The sequence below is a fragment of the Tympanuchus pallidicinctus genome, unplaced genomic scaffold, assembly GCF_026119805.1.
Source record: "Tympanuchus pallidicinctus isolate F22 unplaced genomic scaffold, pur_lepc_1.0 scaffold2, whole genome shotgun sequence".
Taxonomy (NCBI): domain Eukaryota; kingdom Metazoa; phylum Chordata; class Aves; order Galliformes; family Phasianidae; genus Tympanuchus; species Tympanuchus pallidicinctus.
In genome coordinates, this window is record NW_026294721.1 from 29,212,049 (window position 1) to 29,237,469 (window position 25,421).

A 25,421-nucleotide genomic window follows, 5' to 3' on the forward strand; every position below is an offset into this window, starting at 1 on the left:
ATATGAACTGCATAAGCAGAGCATCAATATATTGAAGGCATGTGTTGAATCAACCTGAAAAACTGTCATATCAAAGTATATACACTGTTCAAAAGTAATGAAAACTCTTTTAAACTTTAAATCATATGAAATACTTAAGCTAACACACTTGATATATGCCTGGAACTAAATACCTGCCTTGCTTTATATCAATGTGTTTATCTTCCCTAATGTAAGCTGACCTCACTCCCATGCTCCTGACAACTGTCAAATCAAACTGATAGGGTCTATTTTCTCACAGTTTTCTTTGAGAGTGTTATTAACATCTATTTTGTTCATATTGGGGTGTGAAATATTTCCAAGACCTTTTATAGCTTTAGAGTGTATTTTGGACAAGAAGACTACTAAAAAACAAACACACAAAAAAAAAAATCACAACAAACACTACAGTCTAATAGCAAGCCACAAATAAAGGATAAATACTTCAGAAATTCTTAGGCTAAATTTCACAGCCCTCAAGAAGAGAAAAAAGTTCTCAGCATATCTTACTGAGAAGGACTTTCAGAATACAGATAAAGACATTCAACAAGTATGAGGAATAAGAAGCAGAAACCAATTTTATACTGAAATTTACAAATAAACACATTACCCACACCAGAAATTACCCAAATGGCATGAACCTACTTTTTATTCTTGAATCTCACTTATTATTCTTTTTTTTGTCCAGAGTCTCCTCTGAACAGGGTGTATAAGAAAGGTAATGTGAAAGGCAAACGCATAGAATGAACAAAGGTGAGTAAGGCCTCTGACATAGGAAACAACAAGGAAGAAGAAAAAACAAAAAAACACTTTTACCCAAAGGCAGAAAACATAATGTGGACTGTTATTACTACAAAATACATATTCTCAACAGTTTTTTATTAGAGCTGTAGGCACTGTTACAAAAGAGGACAAACTGTGGGCAAAGTGAAGCTTGAAGAACATTTCACATGCACAATTTAACTTCAGTAATGTCACTTCTAAGCAAAAATCTGTAGCATCGTGATAAGAGAGTGAGTGAACACAGACATCATCACTGCACAATTCCTCCTCTTTCTGAGGAGTACAAAGGGGATAAAGTCAGAATAAAGCTGAACAAGCTAATGCCAGAAAAATCAAAATGATGGAGAATGTTACTGAATAACATCAGCAACCAAGAGAAGGCATTTGGAATTATCTTGCAATTGTAGATTTCTACAAAAAAAAAAAAATAGAGGTATCATCAAATAATTCTGCAATTCTCTTCCTCAGTACAAGAAATATGCATGACATCAGCCCAGACTTTTCAAGCCATTGGAGTTGATGCATGCCACGCTCTCAAGTGACTGTGGCTGAAATACTCAGCTGAAGGGCTGGACAGACTTCTTATGGCAGCAGACTATTACATTACAAGTAAGACAAGATGTGAAATGACAGCCCAAGAGGGAAATCTCTTTATATTTGTTTATATGAAACAGAACCATGAGCAGTCAGAGCAGTACTCTGTAAAGTTAAAACAAGGACCAGCACTATAAAGCAGGCAATAGGGTGGCTTTACAAAGCCAGAAAGCTGTATCCTGAATTTGACTGATTGTAAGGCTGAGGGGGATGCTGAAGCAGCAGATAAAGCTGATGTACTTGTAAACTTTCCAGCTGAGGCTTTATTTGTCTGGTTTGGTACTCCCCTCGGTGGGTGGGGAAGCTAGGGACTGGCTGACGTCACCCAGAGGAGGAATAAAGCACAGTGCTTGGGGTGACCACAACATCCCAGGAGTCAGCTGCCCTGTCCTGCAGGTGCCCAGCACACATCCTCCTGCAGTTCAGCCCTCATACACACAAAAGGAAAACAAGCAGGAACCCAGCAGCACCCAGCCACGATGCCACAGAACGTTATTCTTCCAGGACCGGCACCCTGGGGATTCAGGCTCTCAGGAGGAATAGATTTTAACCAACCTTTGATCATAACCAGGGTATGTGCTTTGTTCATTTCCTTTATATTTGTTGTATTTGACACCTGCTGCAGATTTTTGCCCTTTACTTTTCTTAAATTCAGAGACACAGATGAAGCTGTGCACAGATCAGCAAGCAGCTGCTGGCTCTGAGCAGAGCTAGCCGAAAGCTAACTGCTTTAAAAGTTTTGTGTAACATTTCTATAACTTTGTTATTGGTCTAAAAGAATACTTCTAATTATGCCCCAAAAATTAAATTCAAGTGCTCTGGCAGCAGGAAAACTTTGTCATGATTTCCCCAAGCATTCAGATAAGAAAATGAGTTCTGAGCCTCTGAAGGCCAGAGCCCCACTGCTCCCACTTTCATTGCCTGCCTGAGTGCTCACCAGGGAGACATCGGCTGGCAGGCAGCTCCTCATGCCTGCAAGTTTGTGTTCTGCAAATTCTCCGTGCCAACTTCCTGAGATGAATCTAACTTTAATTAAACTGAAGTTTGCATGTTGCCAGCAAAAGCAACAGCACCTGCTTTTAAATCTGAAAGTTTTCCACTTTCATGAATGTTTAATTAAGGAATTATCTAAAATTATCTATCCTAAATATGCAAGAGAGAATACGTCTGTGTTTTCTGCCATATTTAGTAACAGACAATTCACGTTAACCCCCCACTAAAGGGCAGGAAGAACTCAAGCCAAAATATTCCCATGATTTTGAACTATTAATTGCAAATTGCTTATGAAATAAATTACTTGATGAAAGGAGCATATAAGCAGACAGCTGCCATGCATCTACAGATATATATATCCTGTCATTAAGTAGACTTGTATTTCAAATTTTTTTTTATTGTTATTATTTTGAAAACTGTGTTAAACACATTAAGGATCAGAACTAGTTCTCCTTATGTTTTTGCTGCTTTTTAGCACCTCAGACACACTGAGTATGCAATGCATGAGCCACCAAGCCCCCGGCACCTTCCCCCCCTCCAAAGCTCCGCACTATGACTCAATATATACACTATGTCTGGTATTAAATAAACATCAAAAGCCTTGAAGGATGAATGTCACTCTTGATGCCTTGCAGTAAATACACTTCTAAACAGGCCTCCACAGAAGGCATCAAGCCTTTTTCTATTATACCAGTAAGAATTAATTTCTTTTGATCACTTACTCCAGATTCACACTAGCATAAACACAATTACTTTAAGTGTAAATAAAAGAGAGTGCACAACTTCATAAAAAACATTCATAAGATATAACAAAAAGCTTTAAGCAAACAGTAGACAAAAAACAATGAATAAAGAAAAAAAAATCTCTGGATTTTTTTGGGCCTTCATTGCCTTTTATGGGCTTCCAAAAGAAAAATAGTTTCCATTATCTCTAATGAAAAATATTTTAGCAGTGTCTGGTTTGTATTTCCTTTGTGTTTAGATTAAGTGCAATGAAGTTTAAAACTACTGTAACAAAGGATGTTACTATAAATGTAACTTTCTAAAGATTTTGCAATTGACTCATACCTACCAAATGTCTCACAAAACATAAGTCATGGGCTTTTAGCAAACTATGGCAATACTCAAAAATCACATTGCAAGTAGACCTATGAAATAATGTATGTATGTATGAGAAAGAAGATGTTTATGTTTGCTTAGCTTAAGTTTAATGATTTTAATGGTAGATTTGTGTAATCTTAAGGTTTTTTTCAGTTGTGGTGGCGAGTTTTTTTTGCCACATCATACAATTAGAAGAATCTTCCAATAAGTATTGTGCTGTAGATCTTAACCACTAGTGAACAATTTGTGGGATTCGCATACCCTGCTTTTTTGGGCCTACGTGTTCGTTTCATAAGAGGAATCAACAGTAGTCTGTTCACATTTGGCTCAACTGTCCTGACAAGAAATGCTGTTTGCTATAAAGAGGAGGACAGAAATTATTTTCAAACATTTTGAATAAAACAATTGAACAGGTGTACATTTAGGTGGCTATAACAGCCTGTTGTTCAACAAGAAAAAGCTTTTACTAGAACAAGTCAGAGGGCCCACGGCAGAGGAGATCATCATACACCTGTCTAATGAACAGATGCCATCTCAAAAATCCATTTGCAATTTTTCCAAGCAAGACAATTCTCTTGACTGTTTCAAGCAAATGCAAAGACCACAAATCCCGTGATCTCTGAAAGGATGGAAGAAAGAAGGGGGATAAAAATAGACACATTCAGTTAGATTCTATTAGGGTCAAAAATGATCAGCTAACTGGAAATAAGGAAAATATTTTTTTAAATCCTTGGAACTCTACAAAGATGAAAGAAATTATCTAAGCAAAATGATCAAAACCCCAGTATCATGAAACAGAACAATTTCCATCTATGTTGAGCAGAAGATAACAGTTTGGGTCACGTATTTAGAGGAATGCAAACCTAGACTTTAAGTCATATTAAATAAAGCGTTACACAAAATTAAAACTTCTGGAGGTTGGAGTGAATGGTAAAACATTATTAACTCTAGATTTCAGTTCTGTTTTACTGCAAACTTTTACAGATCACGATGCAAGTATTTATATTAATTCAACTTCATGTTTAGCCTCTCTACCTGCAAACATTCAAAACTTCATAAAGTAAAAGCTTAAAATATTTATCAAAGTGTAAATCTATTAAATAGATGCAGAGTGTTTTTCTTCAGACATTAACAGACATTAACCATGTGGAATAGAGAGTTATCTCTGTCAACATCTGAATGCTCAACAGCTATATTATCCAAATAAAAAGGAGAATGCAGGAACAATAGATACATCATACAGATGTGTCTGAAAGAGCAAGAAAAAAGTTTTCTGAAAGTACCAGTAGGATCTATCTCACAAAGCAGGGATGGCCAACAAACGCTGTGCTCGTAACATTTTGTAAGTAGTCACAATGCACATTTCATAAGTCACTAACTAGTTCCTTAAGATACGGCATCACTTATTGAGGTACCTGCAATGTCAATGCTATACCTGTAAAACTTTGTGACCACAGAGTGGTCCCTTTCTTCACTTGAGAAAGAATGACAGAATGGCTGGTTTTGCCCATTATATTTAGAGCATTAGAGAATTTAGCAGACATTCTAATGCCAGCGGCCTCTCCTGCAGTTGTCATTCCATGCATGTCCTCCACATGCTAGACAAAGTCGGGAACAGGCTACAGGAAGAATGGTCTCTCCCACCCATTTCTTGCTGCAGTAATGTAAGTGGTCTCAGTGGTTTATTTAAACTAGCAGCTGTTGAAATTTGACAAGCAGATCACTCTGGGGTCTCCAGACTCAGAATCTGCAAGAAACTTTCTTGATCCATATTCAAAATGATTATCCAGGCACCTTAACACTTTGTTCAATACAAAATAGGCAAGCTTATCCTTTTGGATGTTGGTGGGGCTAATAACCTCCAGCTGGTTACAAGCACCTGTTTTGAAAGCTTACTTAACTCATGTGATAATAATACATGCACTACAGCTTGTTGCAGAGAAATAACAAATAAGTTTACAAGTAGGAAAGCAGGAAAAAAAAAAAAAATGACTGCAAAACCCTAATTTCCTCAAGCATTCAAACTCACTGAACATAGATGGACAGCTAGAAAGAGTAAAGAATGACTGGCTGACATTTCCCACTGTTTCAATAGTGATACTCTTTTTGGCATGCATTGTTTGGTATTTCACCTGGAAGAATCACTGTTACTGAAGTGCAGTAGGACTGAAGCACTTTAAGGAATTCAGGATCCAGGTTAGACATGAATAAAGAGAAAATATTATTTCAGTATTACTGGCATTTTTATGATTACTTAAATAGACAACATGAGAAGGCAAGCTTGCAGGAAATACACTCACTCCTGTATGTTGTCCGTAAGCACAGTGAGACCATAAATGTCCTTCTGTGTTCCCCAGTCAATGAAAATCACACACATGAACAATAAGCACAACTATTTAGCAGAGTACTATTTTGCTACTGCCTCAGGTTTCGAAGAAGAACATCACCACTTTCTCAATCAAATCACACAATGGCAGTTGAGATGAAAGGCTCAAAGACAAGTTAAAGTAATTACAGAAATTAAAGTGGAACCTATTTAATTCAGAAAGTGTGAAAACAATTTTCATCTACTTTGAAGTTATGATGAATAAAGCACGCCTGTTGGTCTGACAATAAAATAACAGAGAAACCACCAAAACTGCAAAGGCAAGGCTTTTGGGAGAAATCAGACAGTTCTTTATATACCCACTCCTCCCACACCCAGTCCAGCAGAAAATAGAATGAATTTCACCATACTTCCCTACCAGCTACTAGGTATGAATGCAACTTCACTCAGAATTTGTTTTTCAGATTACACCTGGAAGCAAGGCTTCTACTGCCAACTTGTGCCCTGGTGATGTTATTGTGGCTATCAATGGCCTAAGCACAGAGAACATGACACACAATGATGCTCAGGAAAGAATTAAAGCAGCTACACACCAGCTTTCCTTGAGAATAGAGAGGTACGTGAACATATCTGCTTATTTCTGAGAAAAGATACTGTACAATCAACCAACCAAGATACTGCAACCATTATGTAGGTTAACTAGATCAAATAATTCTGAGAATTTCACAAAACCTTTCAAATTACACACATGCAAACCTACCTCACCAACTCCACATCAGGCAATAGTCCCAGAACACATCCTCAGGAACCGGATTAACTTCCATCAAGGAACTCTCCTGAAGAATCACTGAGCTATGAACCCTATCCCTCACTGCCTCTACTGACTTCATAAGCTTTATATTTAACATAAGGAAATATTCTTAGCATTCTTGGGAAATAAAAAGCTGGAAAGGGCCAAGCAGAGGCCTTAGCTAGCTATCACTTGGTCAGTTACCTCAGTATTCTACCACTCTCAGCTCCAAGCACTTATCACTGCCTCCTGCCCTCAAACACAGGTGGAAAAAAAGTAGCTAAAAAAACAAAAAGCCCTCTTACCTGAAATGCACAAGCCCAGAAATTTCTTACAGTCATTTCACTCTGCTAAAGCTATCATGAGGAACCACATACATCTTCACGTCCCCTAAATGTGTTTGTTCAGCCTTTAATCAAAATCCCTTTCCCAGCTGTCTCCAGGAATCAGACAACTCTGACCAACCTGACGCCCTTAGGGAGACGCAGCACTTTGTTCCAGCTGACCACAATATTCCTTTCCAAATAAAGGAGTATTTTTCTTGGAAGAAGAATCGTCTAGTTACTAGAGCCTAGACTTTAGATTAAAAATTCCTACACTTAATTGCAGTATATCAATCTGTTACAGGCTGCTACATACCATTTAACAACTCTCTTAAGAAGTATTTAAAAACATGGTAAGTGTAATTTTCCATGTGAAGTTTCAGCAAATTTAAAAATACTAAATATTTGGATATACATAACAAACAGTATTACTGTATATTAATGTTTAATGTTAGTATTGCAGCATTCTAAAATCAGCTGCCAAATTTTCCTTTGCCTGTGAAGTCAGAATTGTAACTGTTATTTATGTGTTGCTATCTGCACTGAAGTAACTGAAAGAATATCTATGCAACATCTATTTACAATTGGATATATACCTTGTGTACCTAAATTGCACCCTTCCTCCATTGAAAAGCAGCTCTTCCACAGATATTGTGATCATGAAAAAATAAACTGATATTGAGGTTTAGGAAAATTCCTAATATACACATCTATTTGTGCAAAATATTTAAGATATCCAAAAAGCTATCAAACATTTAAAAAACAAAGCTGTAAAAAGCTTGCTCTACTCAAAACAGAAACTGACTAGTTCTCCTTTGCATTCCATTAACTCTTAAAAAATTATTTCCAATTCTTCATAATGTAAGTAATTGAAAAAATATACATATACTTTTTAATACAGTTCACATATAATACACAAATACTGTTAAAGCACTTTCATGTTAAAACAGTAACAAAGCGTAAAACAAACTAAACTTTCAAACTATACTAGCTTTTACCAGAGATATATAACTATACAGGAATTCAAGTTCTTTAATCTCTGCCTTTTTCTCTTTGTAGGGCACAAACTAAATTATGGTCGCCGCAAGTTTCAGAAGATGGCAAAGCAAATCCCTTCAAGATAAATTTGGAAGCTGAACCACAGGTATGAATTCTTTAAATTTACCTAAGCATTTTCACTCATGTATTTACACTTCAAATGATCTCCTTTGTGGTCATTAAAATTCTTTGAATACCACTCCATCCATTATCTACCAGTTTAAGCAAATACGAATCATAACAGTTTTCAGATATATAAGCATCACCTTATTTGATGGACGCTTTAGTTTTTCAGCTACAAATGAAACAAAATTTTAACAAGCTACAACACATACCCATTTTTCTTTAAAACTGCACATATCACCACAGTTCTACTATGGATAAAAATACCTCCTTTTATTCTGATACTGTTTAAGTTGCTTTAACTCCTTCAGAGACTTTCTGATGAAGTCAGGAATGGATGTCAAACACCAGTGCAATGCGTCCATCACATCTCAAAAGTCTTTTTAATGTAACAGGTAACACAACAGGGAAATACATTAATGTTGCTTCTCTCTGTTTCCATGCACTTTTACACCGTACTACAGAACTGAAAGTTACAAAACTGTTCAACACCCATGCACTGATCAATAAGCAAATCATTCACCACTTTTGAACAGCCTGATCCTGTTTCTTGTACATGAGCAAAGTAAATCCACTCAGTTTAAATCCTCCTTTCTCTTAAACTAATACCCAGTTCCTGTGCAAATCTTTGAGCAGGAGTTTCCATGTTGTTATCTGTTAATTGTCTAGCTGTTGTCTATAACTAGTGCTTTACTTCCTTCACCACTCCTCCTTTAACATACATAAACATTTGCTGTAGTCTCAAGAGAGAAAGGGAAAAGAGCATTCTCATTGCAGGTCAGGATCAAAGTTAGCATGTCAAAGTGTTTATTTTGTGTTACCCCAGGGAAAATAAATAAATAAATAAATAAATATTTCTATTTCTATATTCTATTTGAACACATTCTATGCAGTGAATGCTTCCACCCATTCTGTTCTCACAATTGCACTCCAAAACATGAATACAGCATTCTGGTGTTCTAGTTCTCTCTCTGTTCTGCTCTAAAGCCTTTATGTTAGACGATTCAGCAAACTTCAAGAGAAATAATCCACCTTCCTCAGCAGTAAGAGACAGTATAATGAAGAAACAAAATAGCTATTTTAAATGCATATTTCTGTGGAATAGCTGGGATATACATAGAAGACATAGCAGTAGAACAAAGTGACTACAATCTGTACAGAAAATGATGTAGGTATGTATTACAGGACCGTAATCCCTTTTACATGTATGCTGCATTCCTAAGAGGAGCTGTTAGTTAAAAATAAATCATAAGATTTCTCAAAGTGCTATTTGGCAGGCTACTGAAAAGCAGTCTCCATTGGGCAGTTAGAAAAAATATCTATCCCAGATTTAAACAGCCAGCATCTCCATATGGTACAGAGGTATGTCTACTTCTTTCCTTTATCAGAAAATCAGGAGTACTAATTAATTTCAATAACTATTAGGTATCAGAAAAGCAGCAATGTTAGAAAACAAATATGCTAAACCATCCTCAGGACAACTAACGTAGTTAAATTCTGCTGAAGAACATCCATCAATCTGTTCTACCTGTGTGAAAAAAATATAGCCTTTTTTCTATAAGTGCTGAAATTTTAAACTTAATTTTATGGCGTATTTTGTCACAGCACATGAGACCCTGTGGTGTGTATACCAACAATGCAAGCAGCAGAATGAAAATTTGCCAGATGACCATTTACAGCTCAGCTACAATCTGCATAAATCACAGTAATGTGCACTGCTGTCTAACAGTGAACATAAGCATTGAAGCCCAGGCGAGTGAAACAAAATCTAAAAACAGTATAGTACTACTTCAAATGCAAATCCCATTTATCCAAAAGTATTGCACACACTGGTTGGTCTACAAAAATGGAAAATCACCGAGTTGTATAAAAAGTATTTCTGACATCTGCATAACAATTAAAATCACTCAGAAGGTGACAGATGTTATAAAGATAGTTAGAGCTTTTCACTTTTGCCAGATACATGATCTAAAGTACACTAAGAAAGTTTCACAAGGGGGGAAATCAGTAATTTAAAATCAATTAGTAGCTAACTATATAAGAATAAGACTTAAACAATCTTCTTAATGATTTTAATTTGCAAGCTAATAAAAGGTAGTTATAAATGAAAGTAAAACATTAAATAGTTCAGCAAATCAACAGAAGGTCAGCAGATCGAAAGTGTTCTGTTGATGCTTGGAGATGGTTATGTGAAAAGTGATAAAACAATTAACACTGTGCCTAGTTTCAGCTATGGAACAAGAAACCTTTACACAGCGGAAAGCTTTTGCATTAGGCTGAGCAGCTCCAGTCATTTGGAGACTAATAGAGGCAATTGTCAAAGCAAATAAAAACTCCCCAGAGGAAAAACTAGTGGAAGAGAATATAAAGATAACAATCCCAGCAAACAACTTCCAGTGGTAGTTGCTGATCAGGAGTTCTGAAAGCTCTTGAAAGCGTTCCCATATAAGAACCAACCACTTCATTTTGTTAATCTGGAGCAACCAATAGCACAATGAATAATAGGAAATAATAGACTACTTGAAGTACTACTAATATATTTCCCTCATATTCTGTAAAAAAGTAATTTAGAACAGAAGGTTCTCAAATAATATAATTAAGAAAAGACAATCAAAGTAAATGACAAAGTGAATCTTATTTAAAAAAAAAAAAACAAAGAAAACAAAAAAGAACCCCTCATATATACTTTTCTACTATATTGTTAATGTAAAACAACACTATCACCTGTAAATTTTTTTTGTCATTTACAACTCTTTTAATCTCAGGTAAAATTGTTTCCATCATCACAATTTCTTGAATTGTTTTTATTTGTGTTTTTTTGTTTTGTTTTGTTTTGTTTTTATTCCTTCTATCTTTGCTTTTGAACATTCTGTTTCCTGTTACTAGACCTCTGGCCTTAAAAGACATAATACATTCCTTGGAAATATAAATATACTGTATACATAGATAAGTCTATAAATCTAAACAAAACAGAACATTCTACCAAATTTATAGTTTATTACTACTTCTAGTCAAGTACTGAAATTATACACTTACACTCATGTTGTTTTGAGGACCTAGCCTGTCTTCTGTAACAGCATTCACAGAGATTTTATTCACAGAGTACCTCAACATGTAAACCTGTGTGTACTCATGGCAGTTAGCCCCAAAGAATGCCATTGTACAATCCTTGCTGCATACACTTCTATAGACTTCTGGGGCCGTGTTCATATTGTTCCTGACACCTGTACCAAAATGCAGAATGTACTTAGTCATGCAAAAAAAACCATCAGTCTCGAAGAAAAAAAAAAATTAAGAAATGAAATACCATAATTATCACACATTCCTGATTATGAATTTCAACAACATCCAGTTCTCATTTTGCTTTTGAAATAAAAGAAGACTTTTTACAGACTCAGTAAGATCCAATAAACACAAGAGCTGGACTGTTTTTGCTGCTGTATGTTCTGTCATTGATATTTTATATGAAGAGATGATTTTAAATTAAAAAGGAGTTAATTTAAGTTGAATTAACTGCAAGTAATTTTTTCAAAACTGTTATATTGTAAATATGCTACTCTGATGCCACGTCTCCTGTGCTGTTCATTTGTCAACCTAATTAAATGGGGTGAAATGACAGTGTTCCTTGTTGCTTTTGCTTGCTTTGTATTCATACGTGGATTTAAATCAATTTAAAATATTTTGATATTAATATATTTCATGAGACATGAACCTAAACAGTAGTTGCTTACTTCCATTTACTAATAAATTTTCTCAATTGCAATGCAGTTCTGACAGAAAGAAACAAAGATTGCAAGCACAACCTTTGTGCACATCTATCTGATTGCTTCTTTCAATAGTCTCTTACAATGTAATGCTGCTAAACTCTCCCATTTAATACAACTGCTTTTACTGTTTGCATTTCCTGACTGCACATTCTATATAACCATGACTTTTCTTTTCATCTGTTCCTAAATATATTCCTGCAACTGTAGCTTTAAATGAAAACTACGGAGCCAGTTCACATTCAGGTTATCATAATTTCAAAAATTAAAATCTACAGATGTCAAAAATGTGTCCATGCTTATCTAATCTGCTCTCCTGAATTACTTATTCATATTCATATATTCATACTATATGCTTACTTAATCTTATTATCCTGAATTAAGTATTCAAATTGTATTGTATTTGTTACTAATTTGTTTTAAGTCAAATTTTTCTAGCATTCCTAAAAGCATAATCTAAGAAAGGCATTTTTGCATCTCAAAAAAATAAAAACTTTGTTTAAAAAACGACTTAGCAGAACAAGAAAACTCATTTGCATAACTTGCAAGATTTAACTGAAAGACCACAATTGCATCAGAATAATTTTAATACTGAAGATGTTGGGTATGTAACAATTAAAAAACACGTGACAGCAAATACACAGCATAAATTGTACGTAATGATTAAACCAATCTGGAATAAAATTGATAGGGGAATATCAGAACAAACCCTCCATAGATCATATGACACTGTGCGATACCAACGTGATTACATACATTGTCTACGGTACTGTAGCATTACTCCAACCACACTTTTAAGTGTAGAATATAACTTTCAGGAATAAGAAAGGACTCAGCATGTGTGAAAGTTCTGTCCTCGGTTCAGATTTCATCCTCTGTAGATTTGCTGTCAAGTGGCCTAAACCTTAGGAAAATCAAACACAAGGCAAAATACACATCCCACATCCAAAGTCAAGATAGCAAATTGGCAGAGCTAAGCTACAGAAGTAACAACAATCTCTGCTATCTTACCATTGAAACTTCCAGTCTCTAAAGAAGAATGCCATTCAAACTGTAGAAACCTCTGTTAGGAATGAGACTTTTTTATTCTATATCGATCAAGTGCACACATAGCACTGTCACTGAAAAGCACTGCAGGACAGCAGCAAAGGATGATGGACTACAGTATCAAACACTCTTCATCCACTGAATGTTTCTACAAGATGAACCTAAACAGTGTAAAATGTAGAGAATACAACAGGTCATCTCACTCATTTCTTCTTGAACTTTCATGCTACTCACAAATGTGGAATGGCTTCTGGTTGCTCTGAGACAAAAAAACAATCTCTGAATGTGTACGGCTTCAGAAGAAAACAGAAAATTCATAGAATAATATAGTATGCTTGCATCAGTTAAAAAATAACAAAGTTAAAAGTAAAAAATGCAGAGATTAACAATACTGATGTCAGTTTTACTCATTACTAGCTTTGGTGTGCATTGTAGCTCTGTGTATTTTGTCTGCCTATCATGTACAGGAATTCAAGCCTATTGGTACAGCTCACAACAGAAGGGCCCAGCCTTTTGTTGCAGCAGCAAATATTGATGACAAAAGACAGGTAGTGAGCTCCTCCTATAATTCTCCAATTGGGCTGTACTCATCTGGCAATATACAAGACGCACTCCATGGACAGCTGAGGAGTCTCATTCCTAACGCATCACAAAAGTGAGTACTGGTATTTTTTTGTGTTATATCACTATCTGTTCTGTTTTCAGTTAAAAAGTCCAGCTCTTGCTGTTTTTTTTCTGATAATCAGGAGTTTGTTGGTTATCCAAAAAATGATGATAAATGAAGCAATTTTTTCCAACACAGAAAACTCTACATTCAACTCTGTAGTAACACTGCAGGTACCTAGAATTCTCCTCCCCCTACTGATCTGCAACACTGCAATCTAATTCTTTTCTAATACCTTTACTTTGCAGCTTTTAAGTTCCAGGAATGTACAAAATAAAAAAGGTTACTTCATAGTTATGATTTTAAAGCGTTATCAGCAACCTTTTAGCTAGAAGTAAACATTTATAGGCTTATAGAAAGATATTTTAACCCTTTTTTCTTTACAGGATATGAACTACTTTGAACACAAGCATAATATTCGGCCCAAACCTTTCATACTCCCAGGCCGAAGCAGGTTATAAACTCTGAGTGCTGTGATGAGTTTGAATGCATGGTGTTACTTTTTAATGGATACTCACAGTTTGCATTAATATAGCATACTGAAGCATCTGAAATTACCTTATGGTGGTATATTATGTATGGCTGGAGTTTAAAAACCTGAAGTGCTTAACTTGCAGATATCAGGCTCAAAATTCAAAATTGCCGAAAGCAAACAGGTCCAGGCCCTACTCTCAGCTATACATATATGATTCTGAAATAACTGCAACCACAAACCTGATTCAGTTTATAATGTGGCACCAAGTATTGTACACTTAGAAATATACAGAGCTTTGAAATTCTGTCCAAAAACAAATGTGTGAGATTTCTTCACTTGCTAAATAAAAGATAGGTACTTCTGCAAGTTAAAGTCCAGGCTGTGTGGTGATTTTAAGTTAAAATTTCAGCAGATAGGTGGTCAGAAGATATCCTAATGACTAATGCAGAGCTAGAATAACTACCTACTGTTACAGACGTGTATATCTGTAAAATGCAGAATAGCTTATATATTAATATTAATTGTTTCGGTCTAATATTCCTCAATCATAGCTGGGGGTAGAATGTCTAATTTACTATTATTTGCAGTACTAAATGCAGAGGGGAGAGGGAAACAATGCAAATTCTTTCAAGCTCAAAAGGGCTCAACCAATACAATATACTGCTATGTTATTTTTTATGCTTTCTAGCAGTAACGGGTTTTACCAGTGGATTCAGTGTTCTGTATTTCATTCTGAGGGTCAAAAATGCCTGTATGCTATGTTATACTACTTCAAGTCTGACAGACTAGACTGAAAAAGCAGAATAGTTGATTCCTGCATACAAAGGACAATCTCATATGAACTATCAGTTTTGTCAGATGTATTTTATTTTTTTTCACTATCTGAGTGACAAAGAGGAAACTAATAGACAGAGACCCATCCTTCTGTGAACAAAAAGAACGATGTAGAATGGAGAAAACATGCCCATCTCTACTAGGAGGCTGATGACAATACAGGATAAATGATAACAGTCTTTAGGAAAAACGTGGCCTCTAACTACAGACAGCATTTATATATATATCTAGAACTGAGTTTTGGACCATGAGGTACCATTTGTGGGTATCTAATCAGACACAGAAGTTCAAATGAGTGTATGGGAGCCTACTCTCAATCTCCCAATATTTTCAGAGATAATGCTGAATTAAATTGTCCGTTTTCCAGCTTGTCAGAAGAGCACCAGCCTACCAGAAATGTAAGAAGTTTCAGAACTTTAGTTGGTTACGGTCTGTATAGTGTTCTAGCATTGCAGAAGTCTATATTTAAAAACTGCACTCATTCATGGATAATCTTAATTCTACAAAACCTTGTCTGTTGCACAGTTTATCTCCTACTTTTTCGTTGGTTTGAATGAAAAAATATTCTTTGTTAAACACAGCAAAACAAACAAAAAAATCCACCTCCAATTTGACCATATATATCCCTTTAGAACAGACAGCTGAAGGTAAACAGCACTTTGATGACAAGAGCTGATTCTAGGCTGTGGGATTGAACTAACATTCAACATTAGCCACAACTTTGGATTGAACTAACTGGAAATTATATTTTATATATGATTACATTCTATTTATACTTCATCCTGCTTTAACACCAGTTCAGCTGCTAATAGCAAGATTTACACTTTTTCTGCTCTTGTCCTATTTTTTTCCACTTACTAACAGTATCAGCACTGACAAAGCAAGATGCTGCAGAATGTAAGGGTGTTGGTTTTATTTTTATTTTAAGATTGTGATAAATAGCCATATATATTAATATTTTCAGCTGACTCTTGTTGGGTGATGATACAGAATTTGTACTTTTGGTTTAAGGCTTGCCTGTCCTTTCTGAAATTAGCTTTCTTTTCATATGTCTTTAATTGTAGAAAATGTATTTCCCTTTAAATTTTTAAGAAAGTGGTCCTACACAAATTCTCCATTGAATCAGGGAGAATTTGAGTTCTTCTCCATGCAAGAGTATCTCCTGAGCAAAGTATGATCAAATTGTGAAATATAGTATTATTTTACAGGCTTACACAAACTCATTCAGCTTGGAAAGAACTAATCACAACCCTGATACAGAAGAAAAAGATTTTTATCTTCTCTTGGTTCTGAATATCATATAAATGGTAACAAATTACACAACAACAGGAAAAAAAATATCCCTGGAATCAAGGAAGCCTCTGCGATGCTCTGAGCAAAATACTGAAGTCTTCAAATTAGTGACACTGAAAAAGACTTCGAGCTTAATGTTTACATTTTTACATTACTTTACCAGACCTTTTTCGCAGATGTCGGTGCACATTAACTGTAATTCAGTAATATAGAGCAACATCAATACTTCTCCAAAACTGTACATCTTCTTTATTTTATATAAATTACATGCAAAATCTGCTTCAAAAGCAGTAAAATGAATATTCTTGTGAAGGACCATTTTATATTCTATTAAAAACACTGTCATTTAGAAAAGCAAAAGTACAACTGGCTGTTAAAGCATTTTTTTCTTCTATGAAATTTTCAACAAATATTACAAATAAAATATATTGATAAAATAATTTTAAAAGACGAACTCACACAGAATTTAAGGAAATCTGGGCAATGTCATATTCATTATTTTACACTACTTTAATTTCTTCAGATGTGGACTGAGATGGATTATGAAGTGCAGGGCTGGAATGGTGCATTTAGGATTCCAATATTGCTGGTGTTCATTCTGTCACTGGCATGTACAACTCTCATAATCTTTGTAGGCTACTATTTTGAGATCTTAAGAATTATTTGCCTACAACAAGTTTTATGGAGGCTTAACTGGTCAAACAAAATCTAGCGTTCAAAATGCAAATTAATGTTGTGTTCTGAAATATTAAATTCATTGTTTTTGGTTTTTTTTTTACCACCTAAAGAAAATGCTTGCCAAAATTTTAAGGAACGCATTATAACTGGCACTGATGCTTTTTACAGGAAAATGCTTTTCAGTGAGCACACATACTTTTGCTTTTCTCTACTTTCACTTTCCTGTATTTCTTACATACATACGCTTGCTAACATCACCGTATTCCTGTACTTTTGTCTTTATTCTCTATAATCCGATGTGCACTGCACACCTTTCTGCACTCTGGCTGTAATCTGTAATTAACACAGTGGATGCAGCACTCCTTCGGGGATTGACTGTGGCAGTGGACGTAGTACCCCCTCTTCAATTAGCACGGTTAGCTCCATCTGCCCCACCGAGCTGAAAGCAGTGTCTAGGATGGCCCCTAACGTTCCCCTGGAAATGGAGCTTCCTGGTGTCAAGATTGTACATGCTCAGTTTAACACACCTATGCAGTTGTACTCAGATGACAATATCATGGAAACACTGCAAGGCCAAGTTTCTACAGCTCTGGGGGAAACACCCGTAATGAGGTAATTAGAGAGTATGCTTGATATTTATGAATATATGAATTTAGAATGTACCAGCAGTCGTGGGCTTTAATATCACACTGTTTCTTCAAGAATGTGTAAAAGGGTTAAAGACAAAATAAGTTATTTAAAGGCATTGAATGTTTCCATTAAAACACTAGTAGTTGATGACTTTTAGTATTAAAGAGGTCTTTCAGAATTTATAAATAGCTCAGAGGAAATAATCTTAAATTTGTAATTAATAAATAAAAGCTGATTAAACTACCTGGACAACTTGCTGACTGGTCATTCCAAATTAAGATTCTGATTCCCTCCCAAATTCATAATTATTTATTTATTTTATATTTTATTTTATATATTAATTATTTATATGTTATTACTATCACCGTTGGTATTTAATAATTTATTAATTTAATAATCTTATTAAATTATTCTTAATAAATGATTCTTATTGATCATTAATGCAATATTATTATTAGGTCAAATTTATTTCAACTGCTGAAGTTAGGAGATCTTGTGGACAGATATTCATACTATTTAACTCCCTCTTGGGACAATTCATTCAATAACTAGCTTTTATCAAAAAACAGCCAGTTTGACTTTCTAAACCTAAAAATAACCTAAAAATTAAAAGATGATTTATGAATTTTATTTACTAAAGTAACTAAAAGTCAGGTAGGAACCTCACCAATATGGACAGCAGTGATAAATAATAAAAACTTTTAAAACTCTACTTATCTTTACAAGGTACAATTAATCATTAATTTTGGTTTATCTTTATTTTTGCTTAACAGTACTTACTTTTTTGTTATACAACAGGACTTAATAATTTATAATATATATGGTGTAAACTAAAGCTAATCACTAATACCTTAAATAAGCAGTAATCACTGGCACAAATAAGCCTTCTTCAGCACTTTGAAGAACTGGGCTGTAACTAACCATAAAGATCAAATTTATAAAGAAATATTTATGTTCATGCTAATTTGATGAACACAAAACTGTACTTCATCTGAGCAATGTTAATCTACTGCATTGATGTTTACCCTCAATAACAACAACAAGAATAGGGAAAAAGAAAAAAGCCAAATGGCTTTTTCTTTATACTGTCATAATGGATTAAGCCCAAAGTAATGAGATTTCACAAAAGCTTGTAGTGTTCTCAGTTTGAGAACTGACTCTCTACACAGGTTTCAAATGTCTTTTCTGTTACGGCATTCATTTTTACTCTGTACGAATTTAGGAATGTTATCTCATAGATTTGTCTCTGTTTTTTGCCTTTTGTATGTAATTATATTATCACTTGTTTGGATTTCAGGATTTTAGTCAAGAAGAGAGACTGAGGGTCTGAATTTGCAATAGTTAAAATCTTTAGAAGTGAGCTTACTCTACAGATTAAAAGCTTATTATGAAAGAACAGAACACATTTTATACCAGCTTAAATATGGCTCTGAACAATTTGGTTGCTCAGAGAAGACACAAAGAATTAATGTAGTCAACAGTAGTTATTCCTCTTACTGCACTATGTGACAGCCCAGATGTTATTCTGGGAAGGTAACAAAATCATCTAAATCAAAACCAGCCTAATTTCCCATGGAATTAGTTACTTTTTTTCCAGTGGCAACTTATTTAAGGTACAACAGACAATAGAAGGCTTGTTGTAATAGGAAATTTAAACTGGACATTTACACAAGTATCAGTGAGATAACAGACTTCACTGAAGTAATTTTTACCTAATTAATTCCAGTAGCAATTTGAAATTTATGGATGTCACACGTTCGCCTCAGCTTCCCAGTATGTATAGTCATCTGCCCTTTCTCTCAGACACTGAAAATGTTAGTTAGCTCAATCAATTTTAAAATTCAGCATGATTTAAAATACCACAAAACATTTTTGGTAAAATCTTTTGTTTGCAGGTCACAAGAAATTCAACCACAAAACACTATCTGGACAAGAATTTACCTTATATTTTTGTCATGAAATTGCCATTATAAAAGTCACATCCCACCCTAATTTAATTTTAAAAGCAGATTTTCCGTTCACCTGTGTTTATCTGCAAATGCAGTACCTACTTCAGTCTCTTTCTGTCACCTTCATAAATTAAGTAACAATTAGATTAGATAAGTAATCATTATTGTAACTAGTGAATGAGCCAACTTAGAAAAGCATGAATACCTTGACTTCATGGCACTCTCCCAAAGTGTTTGCTTAGGTTTTGGCTGACCCTATGTAACAATCTGGTCTGTGGTTTTATCAGCATTCCTGAAGCCAGCTGCTGTGAAAATGGAATTTCTGGATACTGGACCAGAGAGCATCTGGTAATACAGCAGTTGATCACAAGAATGCAACTGCTTTGAAGTTAAACACAAGTACTGGCCTATTTCCAAATGCCCTTAGAGCCAGAGCAGTAATTATGGAAACAGCGTCATGAGTTCGTAGACTTATTTTTGTAAGAATTCCATGGATATCTTTTTCAGTAGACTAGGCTCCAGAGAAGCCTATATAAAGCAGTGCTACCTGGAATAAACAGTTTTCCAGTGGCTGGAGAAACTCACATATCTCTATGGCTGTTTCCTGAATCACATTCTATGCCTGGCAGAGCTGTTCATTTGAAGTTATGTCTGTTAACTGCATTCTCTGCTCTTCCTCCCTGTGACGCAGTGACCCAGCTCCCACGGCAGTGCCTCAGTCTGACGTGTACAGGATGCTGCACTCCAACCAACAGGAGGAGCCCAGCCAACCCCGCCAGTCTGGCTCCTTTAAGGTGCTCCAGAATTTAGTCTCCGAGGAAGGTGGTTAATAATAACATATTCTACCTGTTCAACTTTTTTTTTTTTTTTTTTTTTTTAATATTTGTTAGAGAGGGGAATTAGAGAATAAGAGAGATCAGAGCTGCCGAGATTTCTGACAGCCCAAGTCTTTATAAATCTGACAAATAGTACACAAGCCTAGTAACATTTTTCCCCTTGCTCTTATGGCTAGCAATGTCTTGTGTTAATAAAACGGTGATGTTAGTTTAAGACTGCTAATGTACAAAATAATTTGTAACTGAATGATAAGTTTTATGTGTAAGAACTTGTGGAACACAAAGAAAGAACACACTCTCTTCCACATCCAGAAAAAAGAGAATTTTAAGCCAGGCTTCTAAGAGAAGTTTCACTCGTTCCTTCTCCATTCTAAATGAAAACTAAAGAGGACAACACCATATTTCCTCATATTTCCTCCAAATGAAGAAGTTTTGAAAATAACAATAAACATTATTAAAGGCTACAAGTTTCTAATATTTATAATTACATTAAGTATAAAGAATAAAATATAACCAAATTTAAGCTGTGAATATTATAAATATTTATAATTTTTCCTTTTATATCTAAATATTTATGAGAGAAGGAATGAATGCGTCTATTTTTTCTGTACACATATTATTGTGGGATTTTATTTGGCATCTTCTTTTATATTTTATATAATTATTATATTATATTATTTATATTATTATTATATAATTTTATATTTATATCATGTTACAAATCTTTTTGAACTCATTATATTGTTGTATAAATAAGTAAGCTTTCAGAGAGGTTGTGACTCTGTTAAGGCCCTATGTTAAAGCCAGATCCTCCTCTTTCTCCTGTTTATACCCAAGACCTGCTATCTAGAATTTCTGTGTGTTTACGAGATAGAGAGCAATATATTTTTAATCAAGCTGTATCTGCTTTTTGGCTACAGTACACATCATTGTTCCCAATTCTAAAGACATGGGATTGGACTCACAAAGCTTATATCAAGAAATTATTGGGCATAAGTGAAACTTTGTAAACACAGAAGTACGTATTTGCAGGAAAAGATTTAACTGTAGCAGACACTTTTGTATCAGCCTGTATTTAACAGAAATATTTTGGATTTCAGATGGACGTCCAGTGGGTACAAGAAGTGTGAAAGCACCTGTAACAAAGATACCTACTGGCCTGCCCGGAGCCCAGAAAGTACCACAGTGTGACAAATGTGGGAGTGGAATTCTGTAAGTTGTTTCTGCTCAGTTTTATAAATTTCTAGCTTAAGTGCACATCCCCAGTTTACATCTAGATAAACTACAGGTTTGTAGGTTGTTCCGTAGTATAAAGCATCCTCCTGACAAGCCAGTGGGAGCATCAAAAACACTCTGATCTGTTTTGAATCTGCCAGCTTTATATTCTAATGACATCACTAATTTCAGCAAAGAACACAGATAATGATGAGGAAATGAGTTTTATAAATACATTAATTTATTCAACGTATTAATAGGTGAGACTATACGTAAAGTGTTACAACCAAAATAAAATGTTTCTTCAAACTGGTTTTCCAGTGAGCTATTAGAAAGCTTATGTCATCATCTCTAACGCATTTTATATTCTAATTATTCAAATTCATCTTACAACTTTAAATTCTCTAGAAGCTGGCAAAACCACTGGAGAAACAACTTAAAGGCCTTAAAAGAAACACCTAAAACTTATCTTGTGTTACACTTTAGTTTCTTTGCACTCTAAATTCATATGAATTAATTGCTTTTTCTTGTTTTCACACAGAGGAACAGTGGTGAAGGCACGTGATAAATACCGACACCCAGAATGTTTTGTGTGCTCTGACTGCAATCTTAACCTGAAACAAAAAGGCTACTTCTTTGTGGAAGGCCAGCTATACTGTGAAGCTCATGCACGAGCTCGCATGAGGCCACCAGAGGGATATGAAGCAGTTACTGTTTACCCGAAATGCTAGTCTTACATTAGCACACAAATATACGCATGCACACGAGAAGCCATTAACAGCTTAGAACAGCAGTACAACTGTCAGGACTTCTGTCTGAATTCAAAGTAGCAGCTTTTAAACTTTCTCTTGTGATATTCTGAGGTGGAAGTCCCTATTAATCAGCAGTAACATACCATACCAGTAAAATTCAGCTAAAATTTTATCCTTGAAGTTGCCAATACAGCTCAATGGAGTATGAACTGAAACAGCTGTACAGGAATAAATAAAATAAATAAATAAAACAATTGAAACATCAGGGGTATTACACAATTACTGAGGTATATGCACCCAGTTGCTGTAATTAAGACATTATTTTTAACATGTTAAGAATCTAATATCCGTACAAATAGCAAACCAATCAAAAGCCTCATTGTGCTACAGGCTGGGCCCTACCCAAGAAAGAAACATGATCAATCATTAGAAAAGAAGCTATTTTACATGGATACTACAAAACAATGGGATGTTCATGCCTGTTTCAACCATTCAATTATCACCAATGTGTGCCAAAAATAGATTCTGCTTACTTTGCTTTCAATTTGGGGTTATATTTTCTTGATTTTCTGATGCAGCAAATGTGTTAAGAAATGAATGTCATTTCATATAATAAAAGGGCTAGTATCATAATGATCATTTAGTTAAGAAGCAAAATAATTCTACACTGTTTAATGATTTGCAAATGAAATCACCTTTTAGCTCTCACATCACTTAGCAGAAAATTATTCTGAGGTAGGCACACCAATACATTATTTTTGGGAGAAAAAAAAAGAATTTGTTCTATTAGGAATTCACTGCAAATTGAGAATGAAAGTAAATTTAAAAGCCTTTCCACAGAAAATGTTTCTTTCAAGTACTGTTCATTTTTTTGTTTCCTCTAGATTATTCAATTTCCATAATAGGAACAATGGGAAAATATCACCATAGTATCTTAATTCCTGATAATTAAAACTTGGACAACTTATAAAATGACTGATAATTAACACTTAGAAAGGAAAGATCTTTTATGAAAAGACTGGTGAACTCACAGTTTTCAAATGAATTTCTGAATTTCTGAATGTTCTGTAAGGGCTCCATTGCTTTCAGGTAGGTATGCCAGCTGCATACACACACGCACATGACAAACTTCGCCTTAGCATCTTCCAGAAATACTTAACACAATACTTAAATTCATAGCAGAAATGAACAACTCAGTGACAAAGAATCTTACTTTTCTCGCTCTAAAAATGAAAAGCTTAGAATGTAAGAAGAATCAGGAATCAAAATAAGAGGCTGTATACAATTTAGATTTATTTTAAAAAATCAGATGAGTCCCAAAGCCTGAAATGCAATGTTTGCATATTCAAAGACTTTTAGTTTTAGTTTTAGTATTATTTCAGAATTAAAATATTTTAAAAATCTATGTGTCACTGTATTCAGAATTTAAAACTGCATATCAAAAGCATATAGAGGCACATCCCTTTAAATATTAGCTAGCAAATTATTTTCTGGCACAAAACAATTCTGTTCCTTATGTATCATGAAGGCTATATGTAGTATTTATATTTTTCCACTGATAAAATTCATAAAGTAAACCTAAAAATCATTTTGACAGTGAGAGTGCACGTGTCTATTTTTACAAACTTGCAATGCGTCATTGGTGTTTTTAAATAATTGCTTAATGTTCATTTCTTTGTGGAGCAACTGAAGGTAAAAATAAATATACTATATATGATAAGGATTCCGCATTTCTTTTCAACTGGTATGAAAAATGGGAATGTATGAATGTCAAGTGACTTAACAATAATAGAAGTTAGGCATTTTCAGCCACACAGGAAAGAATGTTTTGGATTTTATCAAACAGCTGGCCAGAATGAAAGAAGTTTTATATTAGACATTTGAGCATACAACCTAGGCAAAATCAGCTTTCTGAAAGTGAATACAATGATGTGCTTTCAAAGCTGAAGACTGTCTTTAACAAGCCAAACATATCAATTAAAAACATGAGGAAATTCCTGGAAATGTAGCCATAAGAAATATTAGGTTAAAAGAAAGCCAGAGAACATGACCTGATGACAAATCCGTGAGTGAAGTTCAGTGGCATTGCATCATGACATGGTGCTATTTTGGGAGGTTTGAGGTCTGAGATTATTTTGATAGAACTTGAAAGCCTATCTAATTGCAAGTACCAACCTACGTGCAAACCTTTACACCACTGTAAAACGAAAGAAACATCAACGTTCAATTCATTCAGATTCAAAAATCCTTGATCCTGATAGAGGAATTGGAAATTGGAAATCACATCCTACCTTCTCTCCTGCCTGAAGATATTAAATACAGAGATTTAAATGTGAGAGAAAGATCCAGCAGTTCTCTCTGTAGCACACTCAAGGCCACGTTCTTTACCTCTGGTGGGTGTCAGGGCTTATTGGCACAAATCCCATACATACAAAGTGTTCAGCTAAAGAACGATCCACTTTATCTGCTGGCTTAAGAATCGCATACCCACTAAATCAAGACAGCGTAATACTACTATGCTGCTCAGCTGTGTCCAGACTTTATATATATTGCAAGCTAGAGAGAGCAATGGCATTTATTTTTAGATGGAGAGAAAGACAGTAAGTGTGACTTCACATGCTTGTTATCTAGACTCTTCAGATGTCGATCAACAGGTGTGAAAAGCTTTCCTCAGCTATGTTACTACTGCATAAACAACAGGGCTATTCTAAGATGAGCTGGAAACGCATGAAATTTTAACTCTTCAAATGAGCAAGACAAACATTGCATCTAAACATACACCAGATTGGTTTACAGAGTGCTTCTGTATCAACTGTTCCAAGACAAATGCTTTCATTCTCTTACATAATGTCAGAGTGCTACCAACAACCTGAAACTTCAAAATCTTTTTAAAGCAGTTAAAATAAACTCTGTGTTTCCAATAACTCAACAGCCTTCTTCGGTTTCCAACTGCATTCCAACACTTTAAAAATATATTAACAATTTTGTTCAGATCAGAAATGTGCTTTTGAAATCCCTCATCATTCCACTTAACTACATTTTGCTTCACATCATACAGCAATTTCAAAGTGCATAAAATAATTACCTTTATGATCAAATGCAACTAGATGATCTTTAGCAGCACTGCTAACACACACCATCCACTAAAGGGAAGTCATTCAGCAGAATCAAATTAGAGCTAAATAAGCTCTCCCT

General features: G+C 34.8%; 2 protein-coding genes across 5 annotated transcripts in view; one reads left to right on the plus strand and one right to left on the minus strand.

Moving 5' to 3' along the window:
* The window catches only part of CUNH4orf47 (chromosome unknown C4orf47 homolog), an 83,070-nt gene that overhangs the window by 26,860 nt on the left and 30,789 nt on the right, over nucleotides 1-25,421 (minus strand). The window lies entirely within an intron of this gene.
* PDLIM3 (PDZ and LIM domain 3) lies at nucleotides 1,741-23,946 on the plus strand. Of its 3 annotated transcripts, XM_052682605.1 has the most exons (8): nucleotides 1,741-1,967; nucleotides 6,280-6,431; nucleotides 7,988-8,072; nucleotides 13,951-14,018; nucleotides 17,193-17,456; nucleotides 20,115-20,245; nucleotides 21,360-21,471; nucleotides 22,016-23,946. In XM_052682605.1, exons 1-8 carry the CDS (start codon nucleotides 1,875-1,877, stop codon nucleotides 22,203-22,205), a joined length of 1,095 nt encoding a protein of 364 aa, XP_052538565.1. In that variant the 5' UTR covers nucleotides 1,741-1,874; the 3' UTR covers nucleotides 22,206-23,946. The 3 variants fall into 3 exon arrangements, with proteins under 3 accessions (XP_052538565.1, XP_052538566.1, XP_052538567.1); XM_052682606.1 differs by lacking the exons at nucleotides 13,951-14,018; nucleotides 17,193-17,456 and adding an exon at nucleotides 13,368-13,555 and having other exon boundaries at nucleotides 1,743-1,967; XM_052682607.1 differs by lacking the exon at nucleotides 17,193-17,456 and having other exon boundaries at nucleotides 1,743-1,967.

Coding starts and splice junctions, on each gene's coding strand:
- PDLIM3 (XM_052682605.1), top strand. CDS start 1,875: ATGCCACAGAACGTTATTCTTCCAGGACCGGCACCCTGGGGATTCAGG. Junction 1,968..6,279: donor AACCTTTGATCATAACCAGG/GTATGTGCTTTG, acceptor TTTGTTTTTCAG/ATTACACCTGGAAGCAAGGC. Junction 6,432..7,987: donor CTTTCCTTGAGAATAGAGAG/GTACGTGAACAT, acceptor TTCTCTTTGTAG/GGCACAAACTAAATTATGGT.